The 18,389-nt window shown below is 36.3% G+C and overlaps 1 protein-coding gene across 12 annotated transcripts in view; it reads right to left on the bottom strand.

Annotated features, from left to right (window-relative positions):
• Positions 1–18,389, bottom strand: part of NEK11 (NIMA related kinase 11) — a 200,801-nt gene that overhangs the window by 135,701 nt on the left and 46,711 nt on the right. For all 12 annotated transcript variants that reach the window (XM_039837120.1, XM_039837119.1, XM_039837121.1 and 9 more), the window contains 3 exons: positions 14,298–14,416; positions 1,783–1,847; positions 681–807 (listed from right to left, as the gene is read on the bottom strand). In XM_039837120.1, coding sequence (XP_039693054.1) covers positions 681–807; positions 1,783–1,847; positions 14,298–14,416 — 311 coding nt within the window. The remainder of the gene's footprint in view (positions 1–680; positions 808–1,782; positions 1,848–14,297; positions 14,417–18,389) is intronic.

Raw genomic sequence — 18,389 nt, 5'->3', positions numbered from 1 at the left:
CAACACTTAACTACAAATTATGTAAGATTCTTCTTTAAAGGAAAAGAAATTTTCCCCAAACAAGATCTATTGTTAACAACAGAATACAAATTTCCACATGGCTTCTGCACTGAGATTTAAACTGGTTCCATGATGAGGAAGGAGAAATTTCTTTGGTTCAAGAGCTCAAAGAAACTGAGGAATATCAAATGAATTTATTACTGAAAACCCAGAATGTTTTAAATTTAAGTTTACCCTCAAAGCTAATATCTTTAGCAAAAATTCTTTAAAGCAACAGGAAAAAAATATAATGAAGAGCTGTTCATTTCCCCAAAGAGGTGGAAGTTAATCTTAAAACAAAGTAAAGCACAGTGCTTAGGATTACAAATGTTTTAATAGGTTAGCAGAAACCTATTAAAATTTAGTGTTTATGATACATTATGAACTTTTTATTGTGGCTCAAGAAGAAAAACTCCAAACCAACAAATTAATCTATGAATAAAGGGACTTTTTGAAGTCAATTTAATGGAATTCATCAAGTTCCAAAGCCAAAAACCTTTTACTCTAGTCACAGAGTTATTCATATTTCAAAGGAATAATGTCAGTAGATGAAGTAAGTAAATGAGCCTAAAACCGAAATGCATTGTTCTCCCAGGGTAGCAGATGAATAAGTCATCTGGACAAGCCCACTGCCCACTCACCAGATGTCTGACTTTGTGTCATAGCCTTGGTGTTTCAGAGCTTCCGGACTCATATAATGGGGAGTTCCAGTTAAAGTGGTGGCTAGATCACAGGATCCCATCAGAAGTCGAGAAACTCCAAAATCTCCTTGAAATAACAATTAAATTTTATAAGTATTTTAAAACAATGAAAACCAGCCCTGAAAATTAACAACTGAGTATCCACCTTGATAATTTTAATATGCATTGATTAATACCATTTTAAAAAAATGATGTATTTTAAATTATATAATGCTGGTAATGGCTTTAAAAACATAAGCTTTATAAGAGAAAGAAGATTTTGAATTATGTAAACCAAAGCTTTTTATTTCTGGAATTGTGAAGAACCAACAACTTGAAACAAAAAGATATTTCAAGTCTGAATAACAACAAACAGAATGATTTTGGAAGGGCTGAATATAATGATTGGCAATTTCATCTGAGAAGGGAGAATTCGTTCTTCATTTACAGTAATGAAAAAATTTTAAATAAAATGCCTGAGACTTTTTGAGAACTTGACTATAAAAATTTGAATCCATCAGTTTCTCTCTACTTGCCTGACTAGTTCTAGTTACATGCTTTTATGCCTTCTGTCTCTAAAAACATCTTACATGAAGATTAAATAATCCAGTAACTGTTATGAGTGGAGGTACAGTTCTGAAGGAGAGCTAAAGATTAATGAAGCCATTATGTCAACATTTTCATAAACTGTGATAACTGCTAATTGCCTGTGAGAAAATAATGGTGGGCGGGGGTGGGGGGAAACTGTAGTAATTAATTAAACTAGTTAAACAAGTCTAACCATTTGCAAAGTGTCTGGCATGGAGCAGAAACTCAAAAAATATTAGTTGAATCAACAAAGTAAGCAGGAAGTGTCTTATACCTTAGTTTATGTCAGATAATGAGAAACAAAATAATTTGGTTTTGTTGGCCCCAATCAAATAAGAACAAAAATTTGAGAAGTTTAAATAAACCAATGATTACTCTAACACTTCTGGATACTATATACTTCAACTCGATATGTTGATAACATCAAGAATATACTCTTCAATGTTTTTGGAATGCATACTTTAAAAAATCTTACCAATTTTAAGTACATTATTCTTCAGAAATATATTCTTTGATTTCAAGTCTCGGTGAAGTATCCTCCTACAAAAAGGCAAAAAAAAAGGTGCAAATTCATGCAAAATGTAAAAACTTTAGATACTAATATAAATAATATATATGGGTATATGTGAAGTAATTCACATATAAATATATACTCTCATAGACATACTTTTAAATGTTTAAAAGCTACAAAGCCGCATTTTCTTGTTTCCTTGAGGAACTAGGAGGTTTTTTTGTTTTTGTGTTTGTTGCTTTAAGTCAGGGGAACCTGTAATTGCGAAAAGAGTGATATGGTTTCAACTACTTCAATAGGCCAGGCTTTATTGCATTTTTAAAGCATGATCTACATAGTAACCATATAAAAACCATACACTTGGTTTTAGACCAATTATCATAAAGCTTTATAATCTATTATATATAATCTATTATATTTTATATATGATATATAAAAATAATCTATTATACATATTATAATCCAAATGTTTGGGTTTTATATATTTGTGGAAATAATAATATAGATGATGACATGTAATAATTAATAACATTTATTAAGTCTTACTATAAACTATCAACGTAAATTATGTCAGTTAAGACTTTTATTTCTGGAATTATGGAGAACTGGACAACTTGAAAACTTTTGCATAAAAACACCTAAAAATGTTGAATAAAGTATACAAATATCTTCACACATGCCCAGCTGAGCCCGCAAGAAAATAAGGCAAATCCCCAAGGATAATACAAAAAGAAAACTGAAATTCAAAGTGGATAGTAGGTGCTAATTTCTCAGCTGCCCTAGGGGACTGTGCTAGTCTCAGTAACCTGCTTTAATGGCCTCATGGAAACAAGAGCCAAGACACTGAGCCCATGCATTCACTCACGAGTAAACGAAATGACAAGAAAGCTTATCTATATAGGTCTGAACTCTGAGTAGAGAAAAAAATATCTTCTTTCATAGTTTGTAACCATATGTCTTTGCTCACATTTGGGATTCAAATATGCAATACCTATATGGCCTCAGAAATTCTAAAGCCAAGAAATTAACATAAAAATTGGTCCTCAGCTGCTAATACTCTCTTGGGGCATCTGGCAGAAGCAAAGGCAAACAGAGTCAGCAAATAACATATAGTGAAATTACACCCCTGAGAATTTCAGATAATCTAATAGAATTCAAACTATAAAATAAGTATATTTTAAATGATTATAATCATAAACAAAGGAATAGAAAACATTAAGTAAAAACAGGATATTGTCTTTAAAAACATAATGCTGGTTTGAGAGCAACCCAATAGAATTTCTGGGCGGGGCGGGGGGGTGGAATGTAATTATTGAGATTAAAAACTCAAGAATAAAACCTCAGCTTCCAATGACAATGGAGTAAGCTTATATCACATTAAATCTCCCATCTTCCACAGCTGTATAGAGAACACTAAAAGGATATAGATTTTAGCAATGCGACTACAGATCTGAAAAATTATCTTGAACTAATCTATATAAATTAAATATTACATCAACAAATTGAAAAACTCATCTCCTTTCAGGCACACACGAGATACTTGCAAAATCGGCAATGAACAAATCTCCATTACAAAGAATCAGCACCATATAGTCCACACACTCTCTGACCTCAGTGAAACAAAATCAGAATACAATACGGTGCTTAGTACAATGCCAGGCACTGGCAATGACGGATCAGGAAAGACAAATTCTCTGTGTTCATTAAGCTTTGTTCTGGTAATGTAAATAGGCAGAAAACAACGAAATGAGCAGATATATAATATGATGTCAGCTAACAATTGAAGCCGTTAAAGCAATAAAGCAATAAGGGGATAATCGGGGTAGGAAGATGCTAGTTTAGACTGGTGGTCAGAGAATGACATTAGAGCAGAAATATGAATGAGCCATGGTTATGATGCTTGTTCTTGTTATTGCTCATGTTGCTATTGTTATCGATATATCAAAAAGGAAAGTCTGTGTGAGGCTATCAATAAAAGATGAATGATGAAGAGTGAAAACAGACCACTGAGTCATACAGATTACTTCAAGAGAAACAAGACTGAACTACTGGGAGTGGTTTAAACCTCACCGTCCTTCCGCCTCACTCTCACACACCCCACTTCCTGCTCAAGATCCTCCTGACCCTGTGTTGGCTGAATCAAGGACAGCCTAGCATTTGGAGTCCTCCATTTCCAGCCTCTTCTTCCACCTATTTACACATCTGTAAGAAATGGCCTGACAAAGGATTTTTTCCAGGTGGTTAATTTATTCATGGGAACAATCTAACAAAGGAATAAACATTTAGTTATATATTTAGCATAACTTTTAAAGGGGAAAAAAAAAATCAAGAATTCATTTATAAGCCAAAAAAATCTGGCACAAGCAATTGTCATATCTCCATTGTAGCCAATGTAGCACTTGCTTTATCTTAAATGCAGCACACATGTTTCTTCCGCTATGTCGCTGCTCATATTAAAATGTCTTCCTCTATCATCTTTATCATCCCTGTCAGAATCCTATCCGTCCTTCAGGATCGTACTGAATACAAGCCTCATGTACCTCCTTGGAGTCCCCTATCTCCCTCCTTCCAAAAATGCCACCCACCTCTGGTACAGGAGGTCACTCAGTCACTTGCCTGGGAGCGCCAGGCCCTCTGGGTCTTGCCACAGCTGGGCTAGAATAAAACACCGCACCACAAGACTTGGAATCTAGCATCCCAAGTGGCAAAGTAAGGAACTAGATGATGCAACCTGAAAGTGCAAGGGAGTTACCTCCCTTGGGGTGAACCAGTGAGAGACAAGAGGAGAAAGAAGATAAGCAGAAGCATTTTCCCTCCTTTCTCTCCCCAAGTCAGGCAGCCCACGTGCCTATAAGCCATGCAAATGTCCCTGCCAAGCAACCTGCTACTGTCTCTCTCCAGCTATTGGTGAAGCGATGGCAAGTACAATAACACACCACTTCACTTTGCTTCACATCCTTGCCTTGCTTCAATTTGTCCTCATTCTCACCACCCTGGGTCTACACCTGGCAAGGAAGGTATCGGACATTTCAATCCTTGCCCCAGGCTGTGTCTCCTAAAGGCCCAAGCTTAGAAAATGAAATCTGTCATCACTTTCTCCTAATTCCTAACCACCATTCCTACTACTATCAGCAAGTTAGACAATGCTCTACCACTTCTGTTCTTTTGACATCATATTATATAGCTGACCAACCACTCTTGCTAACTTATAAACTCTACAAGGTCAATAATATCTTGCCTGCCTGCACTATCTTCTGTAATACCGTACATGTTTAATGAGATTGGTAGGTTTACATATGCCTAAACTTTTCAAACTATTTTTGATTCACATCTTTCTAAAATGGACTATATAATTCTCTGACTTCACGAACAAAGGATATTGCTAACAACTCATGATTATAATAGGCATCAATTAGTATAGTATATCTAATCACCAGGCCTAAATAGAAGACTCCCATTTGGGAATAATATTCCTGAGACTTAAGCTGAGAACAGAGACCTGGCTTTATAAAACGAAAATCTGCTCTTGAACCCCCAACTTTCAAACATTCCATGGCTCTGCACTGCTTCCAGAATAGAGTCTAAAATGCTACTAGAGACTGTGAGACTGTGGCTTATTAGAGACTGTGAGAGCTGGCCCTACCAATGCCTCTGGCAGCCTCAGGAAAAGCTCAGGCCAGGTCTATATCATCTTTTTCTCTTCCACGCAGTTCTTTTCTCATGCTAGCGGCTTCATAAATGTATATTAATTTTAGAAACACTGTCTTTGGCACAAAGATAAATACTATCTGTGGGACTTATTCATTAATCCAAAAAAATAATACGCACCGACTACATGCTATGTGCTGTACTATATAATGTGAGAACTATATAAAGGTTCATAAGACAAGGTCATGTATCCCATAATGCTTACAATCAGGTTGAAGACAGAAAAGTACACAAATAACTATAATTTATAATTATAAATGGTTATCAATACAGACATTCACCATGTCACATGGAAATTTCTCTACGGCCACAAAATTGTACTATTATTAGTTAATACCAGCAATACCAGTTATAGAAATAATTCTTTTTTTTAACCATTACGATTAATGATAATACTAGTGTCATAATGTTACCTTGGTACAGTGATCAGACCTCAGCCGTCCAGAGCAAAGCTGCAAATCATGCCTGAGGGGCAGAGCCAAAGAAAAGCCAATCACAGACTCCATCTACTTTACCCCATAGTAGACAAATGGACACACACTCAAAAAGGGAATGGAATCTGAACAGTACACAAAGTGAAGAATTAGGGATAATGGCAGGAGTTTCTTCTAATTCAAATAATCTTTACCCTCTTTAAAGCTTCAGAGAATTAGAGCAGAATAAACATTCTTTCAAGAGTGAAGAGAAAAGGGAAGAATAAAACTGGACAACACAAGTCTGGGCCACTTCATCTGAGGACAAATAACCCCAGACGCTATAATCTAAAGCACTATGCTACTATTTTTATGCCCAATCTGGAGATGAGGAAATTGACACCTAGAAACGCTGAGCAATTTGCCTAAGGTCATACAGCCTGTGAGTACAAACAGGTCTGTTTGGCTGTACAAACCACTATTCACACCTAGGTCTGTTTTACTCATGATAGATGTTCAATAAATGTATGTTGATTTTAAAAACACTATCTTTGGCAGAAGGATAAATACTATTTGGTGGCGCTCATTTATTAACTTAAAAACAACAGACACTTTGCATTTAATCAATATTCTCTCCTGCCTTCTTCTATTCCCACAACATCTGGAGCTGGGCTGTGCATGAGTGTGTGGTTGACTACGTAATGGTCAAAATGAAAACAATTATATTTAACGACAAAGGATGAACAAAATTTGGCCACCTCTATGCCCACTCTTGGGGTTCACTTGGTAGGGCAGGAGCTGTTGAGGGCTTCCCAGTGACCATTCTCCTGCTCTTCTCCCTTGCCATCAGAAGCCCACGAGCCCTGGGGAGGCTGAGCCTTCCTCAGCCCCTGTAGGTGAAGGCAGTGGGGGGAAAGGAAATGACTGTGGAGGAGAGTCTAGGAATAAATTGAGGTAATCTCTTTTCCTTTAGGGGTGACTGGCTTAGGAATGTGGTGGGACAAAATTCTGGCCAAAAGTATAATTTTCAAAAAGATAAAATTATAAATATCATGAAAATATAAAATGAACACATGTTAAGGATTTTATTCAACTCACTAATTAACAAGGGAACTAGTAAGATGTTGAAAATGAGTCAAAGAACCTTTTGATAAGCGAGGGTATTTATAGGAGGATATGACTGCTGGGTTAGACACAAAACTGGTTAATACCTTACAGGGCCCTAAACCACATTTCCAGGGGTATCTGTTCTACTGAAAATAAGTTATCTGCATCTCTTCTGGACAAAAATATTAAAGTTAACCTCTGCCTCTACAGAGTTAAGAATAAACCAGAAATCTCTTTCACCATATCTCTAGGAGTGGTAGGTGCCTCTCATTTCTAAATTTCATGATGCCCCAAAGAATTATATGACCTGGTTAAGATTAGATGACAGGTGTGGTCAACTCCTGCCTCTGTCTCCTCCATCAGGACATTTTCTACATCCTCTAGCCTCCAGGACCACAGCAGAGTGAAGAACAGTCTGTGCAGGCAGATAGAGCAGGCCCCCAGCCTGAGGTAGGGCTGTGGAGAAGGTATGGAGAATGTAACCTTCATCTCTCTTTAAGCCCTTATTTAAATAGTTTCTTACACATCAGCTCCCTTCCCTACACGTCTGTCCTTCATCTAGTAGGGTCTCAGGGTGGAATGTAAACTCTCCTTGCCAAAGGTTCTGGCACAAACAATGACTCCTTGGTGATGCATGGCCCAGGCAGCTGCCGTTGCTGTCTCTGCCATGTGGCCTCCATCCTAGACTCTGAGGCACCTGTCTGGCTTCCTCATCTGTGTTGTGGGCCTTTATGACCACGAGGAGCCCTCCGTGTTGTAAGTCAGGGGTTGAATCAGGTCTTCACCATGTAGCTATTGCCAACAGAGTAGGAGCTGCCTATACCCGGCACTGGAATGGGGTCTCCTTGAAAAAAGTGACCTCAGGACATCCTCAAGAAGTGGGAACCAAGCAAAAGCAGGAATCTCCAACAGAACCACAGATGCCGCAACTTCTTTTTGCTTTTCCATCTTCAAACCTTGGGTAGCACACCTGCATACCCTGACATATTTACTGACCTGAATTCACAAGTAGGCCTTTTCTCTGGGAGCCTCACTACATTAAAAATAAATCTCTCAGGACACATTTCATGGAATATTTAGTCATTTTAACACAATATTGGCTGAGGAAATGTGTGGGCTGTTAGGTGATGAGGCAGTCATCTTAGGAAAGTACCCCTGCCTTGATCTCTCCACCCCTGTGAAAGCCAAAATCAGCAAGGCCTCCAGGTCACCAGCAAACAGGCTCTCTGCACAGAGGCTGTTCCATCCATCTTAAAAAATCTATGCTATCTGAATGACCCTCTTCAACAGAAACGAGTTTGGGAGGGTTTTTGGTTTGTTTGTTTTCCTTCATTTTGTGGTTTCTGTGTTAGCACTGGAGACAAACAAACAAACAAACAAAAGATGAACAAGACATTGTCTCTGCCCCTAAGGAGTTCCCTCATGCCTAGTTCTGCTGTGGCATCCAGAGATGATGTTTCAAAGATTAGCCAATTAATTGGACCAGAGAGAAGAAAGGCTATATAGGATTGTACTTTTCAGAGAAAATATGGTTCTAGCTTTGTCCAAGGTTCCAAAGTCCCTCAAACACTGGACCAGCCTATGGAAACTTGAGGGAGTTGGTAATGAGCCTCAGAACATAAACACCTTAAAAAAAAAAAAAAACTTGTATCTGTCTGTGCACCAGAGGTTCAGGCCCACGGGGAGGAAGCAACTCTAGTGCTATATTCTCAAGACAGCTTTCAGCGAACTGAGAATATTCTCAGCTTTCAGCATCATTATTTATATGTGTTTATGCCATATGCTATAGATTTAGAATATTACAAATGTATAAATACACCAAATAAAAATGAGTCCAGGGAAATCTCCAAAGGAGTCAAAAAAAAAAAATCTTCTTTTCTTCTGTAACCCCATTCTTCTTAGTATTTCCAGTGTCTTCTTTATCTTCTCTGCTACTGCATTGTATTAATCAGGGTTCTCCAGAGAATCAGAACTAATGGGAAACAGAGATAGCGATAGAGATGGAGACAGAGATAGAGACAGAGAGTGAGAGAGAGACAGAGAGAGATACAAATACAGATACAGATATACAGATACAGATACAGATACAGAAACAGATACAGAAACAGATACAGATACAGATACAGATACAGATACAGATACAGATACAGATACAGATACAGATACAGATACAGATACAGATTTATCAGGAGGAATTGGCTCACACAATTATGGAGGCTGAGAAGTTCCACAATCTGCATGCTGGAGACCCAGGAAAGCCAGTGGTATAATTCAGTCTGAGTCTAAAGGCCTGACAATCAGGAAAGTTGCTGGTCTAAGTTTCTTAGTCCAAAGGCAGAAGATGAGATGGCCAGCTCAAGTAGGCAGGAAAAAGGGCAAATCCCCCCTTCCTCTGCCTTTTGTTCTACTCAGGCCTTCAAGGGATTGGACGGTGTCCAATCACATTGGAGAGGGTAATCTACTGAGTTCATAATTCAAATACTAATCTCATCTAGAAACACCCTCACAGACACGCCCAGAAGCAGTGTTTAATCTGGGCACTTCAAATTGGCACATAAAAATTAACCTTCACAGGCACCAAAATAATTCGCAAGGCATCTGCAACAGAGGAGCCAAACCTAACTTATTTACATGTATTGTTTTCAAGGTAATTTTCTTTTCAATTCATTTTTAAGCAATCTATGTACTTTTCAAAATACATTTACTACATATTAGAGATCATCTGAGGAAAAGGATGGAATAATGCTTTGTACACAGATCTATTTATATTGGCTGTAGTTTGGAAGATTTAAGTTAAAAGGTGAGTGAAACATTGCGGTAGGCTGTATTCTTGTTCCAAAAATATCCAAACCTGTTATGCCTTACAGTGAGTGTCCCCTTTCGGAGGAATAAGCATCCCCACCTCTCTGACGTTGGGCTTGGTCATGTGACTTGCTCTGGTCAATGGCATGTGAGCAGACAGGGCGACTGTCATATCTGAGCAGAATCTTTAAGAGACAAAGAGTGTTTCCACTAACTCTCTGTTCTTTTTGTCATGAAGAACCATGGCCCAGATAGAAGCTGCTCCTTCAGTTTGGGTACTGGAAGGGCAGGACATGCAGAGCAGACTCATAGCTGATTAGCAACTGCCAACATGCAATGTGGGCAAAAAAATGGTTGTTGGGAGTCACTGAGATTGGGATTTTTTTGGTTAATACAGCATGATTTCCTTCAGCAGGCATAAGTTTTAGTACCATATTCTTAAGGTATCTTTTAGTGAACTGTGAATATTCTTAGGTTTTTACCTCATTATTTATAGGTGTCTATGGTGTATGTTAAAAGAATCATTCTTTTGGATTTAAATTGTTTTTTTAAAAAATAATTAAGATAGTTTATTTTCTATAGGGAACATATTTTAGACCTATAAAAATTAAATACTGAAAACTAACAGAAGTGAAAAGTAGATTCTATATTTATGATCAGGAATAATATATAGCATTTCCCCCATTTAAAACTATTCTGGAGAGTGGATCAAGATGGGGAGATACCTGCCTCCCCTTTCCACCCCAGATTCCCAGAAATATGAGAAATTTTTCAAGAGAAAATTGATAATAGTGCCAGGAAGCAATAATTATATATGGGCAAGAATTTTCAAAAAAAGCTCTGAAAGAATGTAAAAAAGGAGCCCCAAACCTAAAAACATATAGAAGAATGCTGCCTCTATATCCCTCTACCCACAGCAGCAACCAGCTCAATCATGTGCCATGTACGGCTTTTCGCACTTCCCCATCTCACTCTCTCTCCCCACTCACTGGCTTCTGCTTCCCGAGATCACCTCCTAGACAAACTTCCTATACCCCAGTTTTTGTTTCAAGGTTCTGATATTGGAAGAACCCAAACAGCAGACAAGTCTTAATGTTTTCCTAAGATCTAGGCTCTTACTTCTAACTTCCTTCTCCTTCTCTCTCTATCCCTATTTCTCTATTTCTAGATTTCTCTATCTCACTCTCTCAAACTCTTTCTCTCATTCTCTCTCCATAGTCCATTCATCATATTTAATCACAATTAAACTCAACGTCATTGCTTCAAACCTGTCTTTCCAACTTCTCGCTCACCCTTGGGTGATGAACCTTGGGTTCATTCTTGCCTTCTCCTATCACATCTTATATATCTACTTAATCAAGTCCAAATATTTCAACTCATCAAGTTCACTCTCATCCCTTCCACATCCTGCCAATTTCTGCCATATTTTGTTCAGCTCTTATAACCTCTTGCGTGGATATTATAAAAAATTCCAGAATGATAACCCAAGTTCTCCTCTCTCCCCTCTATAATTTATTATCTAATCTTCCTAAAGATCTGGTCATATTATAGCTCCACTCAAAAGGCTTCTGTGGGAAAAAAAAAAAAAAGGCTTCTGTAGTATCAATGTCTATACTACAAAATAGAATAAAATGCTCTACAACTTATCTCAACCTATCTTTCCTCGCAACTTCATTCATGTACCCCAAGAGCCTTCCCAGCTAAACCACTCTGAAAGTGCCATGTTTTACCAGCAATGCCTTTGCTCACTTTGCTCTCTAAACCTGGAAAGCCCTGACCTATCTTTCACCATATACAAAAGCTACTTTGGGTCAAATATCACTTCTTCTAAAAAGCTTTCAATGATTCTCCCAAATAGAAATATTATCCCTCTTGTGTTCTCCTATAGCACTTAAATTGTACTTTTCTTGGTGCTCTTATGAATTGTTTTAGAGTATAATTTACATTAAAGGGCATAAATCTTAAGCTTAATGAGTTTATATATTTATATAAACTCCTCCACCCAGATCAAGGTATAGAACATTTCCAACAACCCAGAAGGTTTCTTTGTAACCCCTTCCAGAAGTAATCTCTATTCTGATTCACCGTAGATTAGTTTTACTTGTTTTTGAACTTCTTTTAAATGAAGTCATATAGTATGTATTCTTTTGCATCTGGCTTCCTTCGCCCAACATCACGTCTCTGAGATTCATCCAGGTCATCCTAATCAATTGTATTGTTGTTGTTGTTGTTTTAATTGCAAAGTAGTGTTCCATTGCAATGACTATATCATAATTTATTAACCATTCTATTGTAAATGGACATTTCTTAAGTGTTTTGGCTATTACAAATAAAGCTTCCTTAGACATTTTTGTACATGTCTTCTGTTGGACATAGGTACTCATTTTTAATCTCAGTAATAGAATAACTGTGTCACAGGGTATGTGAATGTTCAGCTTTTGAGGTACTAGCAAACATTTTTCCAAAGTGGTTAAATCAATTTAAACCCTAACGGCAATGTAAGAGAGTTTAGCAGTTTGACATTCTTGTCAACACTTTTTATTGTCAGAGAGATTTTTTTTAGCCCTTTTAGTGACTATGCCCTCATTTCTATGTTGAATTACAACCACAGGCAACGACATTTACATAGGGCTTAACAGTTTGCAAACTTTTTAAATGTATAATATCTCAATGCATAGTAGCTACAGCCCTATAAATAAGCAGGGAGAGTCTTATTATTATCCCTACTTTATAGGTGAGGAAGCAAAGGCTCAGAGAGGTCAGGCAGCTTTCCCAGGGCCATAATACAGTATGTGGCAGAGACTCTCAATCCTGTTTATCCACCATGATACATGGTTTATAGTTACTTGGGTACATGTTTTATCTCTACTAGTTTACTAACAGCTCTTTGAAGTTAGGCTTATTTTTAATTTACCACTATTTAAAAAATAAAAAAATAACATTAAATATAAAATTGAAATTCCTCTCTCTATACATAAAAACTTTATAACAATTGGTTATAATAACATAATTAATAAGAAGCACCATCATTTTTATCTGAATCACAAAGGATGGTATTTCAGATCCACAGATCCTCACATATCCAAATATTTAGTTCCACTTAATAACTTTCTCTAAGTGTTAAAGGAGTCAAAATCAATTTAAATAGTCTCTTGAAGGACTATTTTAAATTCATTTATTTTAACTCATACTAAGTAGAGCCAAATGCATCAAAAATATCTGTATTCTTAACTAAACCAAATTTCAGTTTTATATTTAACACATAAAACACCAAAGTTGGCTTCTTTATATGTGTTGTTTTCCCTTATGTATAAGCTAACAAACATGTGATGGAATAGTAAAGAGAATAAAAGAAATTCCATTATAACTGCATGTCCTACATTTGGCAGCTTTGGGTACTTTATGAAAAAATTATTTGACATTATTTTATCATTGTCTCTTTGGATTATTTTACAACATTCAAAAGACTGTTATGAGTTGTCAGTAAGTCAGTGGCTATCTGTATCACTGGGCATGTGTTTCAGATGTTACACAGCAAAGCACAACGTAACCCAATTACTTTTTATGTGATCAGAAACCACAGGTGAGACTTTTAAGCTATATGACATCCATAGATAGCAAGACCCTGGTGCACCCTACAAATTTCCACTCTTGTTCAAGAATAACGTTACCACATGTTCCGCGCACTCCTAAGTTGAAAGCTTACATGGACATCTCAGAGTATCTACTTTTATTCGTTTACTTATGTTCATCTTTTAAAAAGTGTTCATACAAGTTTATGGGCCTATTAAACAAACATTTAACATCTAAAACTCCTCACTTTTGGCCTGTATAAAAATAATAAAAAAGTTTTAAAATACATTTTTGAGTCAGAGATTATAAATATAAATTATAGATAATTGAAGTCATAAAATATATTTTGACCTTCTTTATCAGATATTTCATGTCAAAACTTACTTTTGGTCTGAGAACTTATCTCTGAAGCCAGAGAATATCTTCTGCCTCAATTACTGGAAAGCAAACACAGCTAAGTGTGCACTGACACATTCCAAGGTGACCATGCAATTCATTTGTAGCATCCTAGGGAATTTATAGCTCAAGCCTATTGTAAGATATAATAAATTCATAGCATGCTAAAGGTATCTGAGAATCACTGTGATTCACAGGATATGATCAGATACAGGAAATGTGTTTAATATAAGTTTCTGTCTTATATTCAAGGCCAAGTTGATTTTTAGAACAACAACAAAACTAAAAGCTATTCAAGTAAATCATCTAGATATAATCATCCAACAGTTTCCTCATGGAAAAGCATATTATAGATGTTCAACTACAGTCATTTACCTTTTGGTCTTGCTTCCTTTCAATTCTACCACCCAAAATTTCATTTTCAAGTTCAGACATGACCGTTAAAAAAATATCCTGTCCTGCAGTAACAAAGGAACATACCTTTCATGCATGTAGTCAACTCCCAGCAACAGCTGGACAAACCATTCTATTATTTGACCTTCTGGGAAAGTTCTTCCAGCTTCTTTATATTCTTGAATTTTATAGTCCAGATCTCGGCCCTGAAACAAAATAGCATAATTTCTTTTTTTCAATTAAGATTTGAAAACAAACTCTCTCAACAAATTAATATAAAGCAGTCACTGTTTATCATAAGAAAGTGAGGGCATACTGCTACTTTCTATCACTGACAGAGTCTCTTCTTGACCAAACTCTAGCCAGGCTCCTCTGAGCCCTCTTCTTGACTAGGCCTCAACCTTGTTCTATAAAGACTTGAACAAATACTAACATATTTCTAACAGTTCAAGGCCACACCCTTAGAATGACCCTTAAAGTGCCTACCTGAGAAAACTCACGGCTGCCAAAAGAATTTACTGTTTGTCCCAGCCAGCATCTCAAGATAGGGCCCCTGTCTCCCCTGCTCCTGGAAGAGGAGGAATCTAACTTGTGTATATGCCGGTTAGCAAACCCAGATACACATGGATGAACCTCCTTCCTGCTTTTTGTAATTTTTTATTTCCCTGACTCTGCTCAGACACCCATCCTTTCCTCCCTCCCCCATTCTCCCTCTACATCATCCAGTCACCTCTGCACATATGAGAATGGAGCTCAGCTCTCTTCCCTACTGTCAGTCATTACTGAATAAACTCTATTTTCATCACTTTAAGTAATGTCTGGCTGTGTTTATCTTTAATATCACTCAAAGACAAATCTGTTCTAAAGGGTTTTCATTTTTATTACATTATCTAAATATTACCTAAAAATTTATTCTTATTACATTATACATTTATATGTACCCATATAAAACTAGGAATAACTTCCCTTATGCTTAGAGCTTTATATAACTATAGAAGCATAACGTGTATATGAATTAAAAATATAAAGCCAATACAATTCAAATTAATGATATTAATTTAATACAAAGTTATGATGTTTTGGTAAAACTAAATCAGTGGATACATTGTGCTTACAGTGTTGGCTGCTGGAGTATAGACTCTTTTTGGTTTGGCTTGTCTAGACTAATATGTACTTTGAAATGACTTTTTTCTATTTAGCTACAGCAAAACTCTCAGGAATGTAGACCGTTGATTCATGCGGGATCCAAACATATTGCTTAAACATTAAGTCAGTCTCTGTCCTACCACTCACTGGTGATAGGTAAAAAATAATATAAAAAAAAATGAATCGTGATCACAAATGACAAACATCTAAAATTGCCTGGCAGAATATAAGACCCTTTCTGATTATGCTTATATTAATGTATTTTAAGTACCATAAAAATGAAAACAAAAAATGTTAAATTCTCTTAGAGAACTCTTATACTTGATGCCTTTTACCTTAAAACACTGAAAACTTAGAGACAATTCAAGAAGTACCCCTCTGAAGAAAATGGGTTAACTGCAACTTGTTTGATCTTTGGGGATGTACACACAGGCCCCATGAAGAGAAAAGAGGTTCATGCCACATCCATAAAGAGAATAAGAGCCAAACATTAAGCTACTCACAGACTATTCCTGACAGAGTCATCATTGTTAGATGCAAAGGAAAAGCATTTACAGGCAATGAAACAATCAAAGAGAAATTACTTCTAAACAAACATGAAGTCAACAGAATAACTGATTTGTAATGTGTTTATTTCCTTTTAGTATAATGTGCACATGTTTGCCTAGCATAGTCTTTCCTTCCACACAGAGCACAAGTCAAAATGGTAATCAAACCTTCAACTTGTACCCTTGCTCAAATCCAATTTCCTAGTGGATTTTTCTGGGTCAAGGAGATCAAAGCTTGTTGGAATTTACAAATATATCGAATTGAATATTTGACTCCTTGTCAAAAAGATCATCATTTCCTTCTCATTCTCCACACTTCCCTTTATAAGCCCTCTCTTTTTAATCCTAGAGTTTATCAACAATCTGTTGGATCACATAAGCTGTACTGTCATAACGTTACTATAAATTGCACAAATCATTTTTTAACAATAGATTATTATAACATCCTGTGAAGTAGACACAAGAGCCCTTCAGATGAAAGGCAAGCTGTAAATGTATACATTTTCCTTTTCTATCTAAGGGGTCTCTAGCAAAACTTTCTCTCACATAAAAGAAAAAAAAAATTAAAACAAAAAACAAGATGTCCTTTTAATATCCCATTTAGAGTCTCTGAATGTGATAAAATATCTCCAGTGGCAGAAAGATAATTATCTACATGTTGCTATCTCCTTCCTGAATAGCTTCAGGTGAGGGGTCACAGGAAGAAAGAAAGTGGGGAGAGGAGAGAGGTAGGAGGGAGGGAGGGAGGAATGAAAACAAGGAAAAAGAAAAACTTGCCTTAAAGAATTATCAGTGAAGCTGTCTGCTTCAACCTAATGTTTCATACTTTAGGAAGGTCGTACATGAGTACCATTGTCCCTATAAAAATGGCCTTTGCATCTGCAGAGCACACTCTTTGGGTCACATTTGTCAGTCTGATAATCACCCCCAAGAAGTAAGTAGAAGTTGTTTATCTGTTTCCTGCATTGATATTAAATGTGTGCACAATTTCCTGTGACTAAATAAAAATACGTATTTAGACTATTGAAAAAAATAAGGCCTTTAATAGTAGGTCTCAAATGCAATGTCAAAAGGATACACAAACTCCCCATTGCTCTCTGGGAGAAGCAGAGAAAGAAGGAATGTATCACTTCTTAGTATTAAGCCAGGGACGTGTTCAATCAAGAAAAAGATAGAACATCAAAAGATTAAATTAAGCAGAGAGCTGGGTCTCATCCTCCTCAAGTTACTTCCTCTACAATTTTCATTTTGCATATTTATCTCCAAGAAAAACTATTTGTTTTGTATTTACATTGCTCTTTAATAAATACTCGGTAGATTATTTTCTTAGGATTTAATTAAGGTAGTCAAGTCTCTCACGCAACAAATTTGCTTTTATATAACAAAGAACTATAATGTTTGTGAAGCAGTCTGATTTTAACTCAGCAATATGAAAAGCTCTTACTACTTTCTTTCTCTAAGCCATCTTCCAAGTAAAAATCAAATGTTTTTGATGAAATGTCAGACCTAAGTTTAAAGAGTTCTATTATAATATCTGCATATTGTGTTTCCTTAATTTGTCTTTGAGAAATATTTAATGCTTTTATTGCTAAAACAACTTTAAAGAAGAGTACTGACTTTAATTTGAACTAATATTAATGTTGCTTGCCTTAAAGTCTATATCGCTGACAGAAAATGCTTTTCTTCAGTGTTATCACCCCTCGAAAGTTGCAGTAAAAGCCTTGATGTTAACTTTTAAGGTTTCAAAAATCTGTATCTCAAAATACACCATTGGATGGATTAATGGTAACTCCTCCTCACCCCGTCCCAGTTAGCTAACAGCAGATTGACTTTGAAATGCCAAGACCTTGAAGAAATGAAAACAATTCAAATACAGTGTCTAAACATCATCTTTGATTACCATTAAAAAGTTTTAAAATCTAAAAGGATTTGATTCTTAAAAATTAATTTGCTTATTTTTAAAGTCATCAACAGAAGCACTTGCAACCAGTTAAAAAGGCCAAAGTGAGCCTTCTCAGAAGCCTGAATAAAATGAAACTACAATGTTCAGAGCATATACAAAGGACAAAATAATCTCAGGATTTCAGAGCTAGAAGGAGCTTGAAAAATTGTTCTGCCCTATTTCATTTTAAAATGAAAAAGTTGCCCCTTATTAATTCATTTGGTTAACATCTTAAAATGCTTTTCCCTCACACTCTATGTCTCCTTCAGATAAGCTTCTGAAACAACCTTCCAGTGGACCTCAATTGTAGCATGCATCAGAATCATCCAAGTTGCTTGTTTAAAATGTATATTCCCGGGGCATATCAACAGAGCCTCTGATTCAGTAAATCTGGAGAGGACCAAGGAATCTGTTAGCAAGCATCCTAAGTGACTCTTAGGATGGTAGGTACATGGACTACACTTTAAGAAAATGCTGCTAGATAACACTACAAATGGACTACATACTTTCACCCATCAATGGAAACATTTTGTCCAATAGTTT

This window comes from Pteropus medius, unplaced genomic scaffold (genome assembly GCF_902729225.1).
Source record: "Pteropus medius unplaced genomic scaffold, Ma_sr-lr_union100, whole genome shotgun sequence".
Taxonomy (NCBI): Eukaryota; Metazoa; Chordata; class Mammalia; order Chiroptera; family Pteropodidae; genus Pteropus; species Pteropus medius.
The sequence above is the reverse complement of the archived record's forward strand: the minus strand, read 5'-3'. Positions and strand labels throughout refer to the sequence as shown.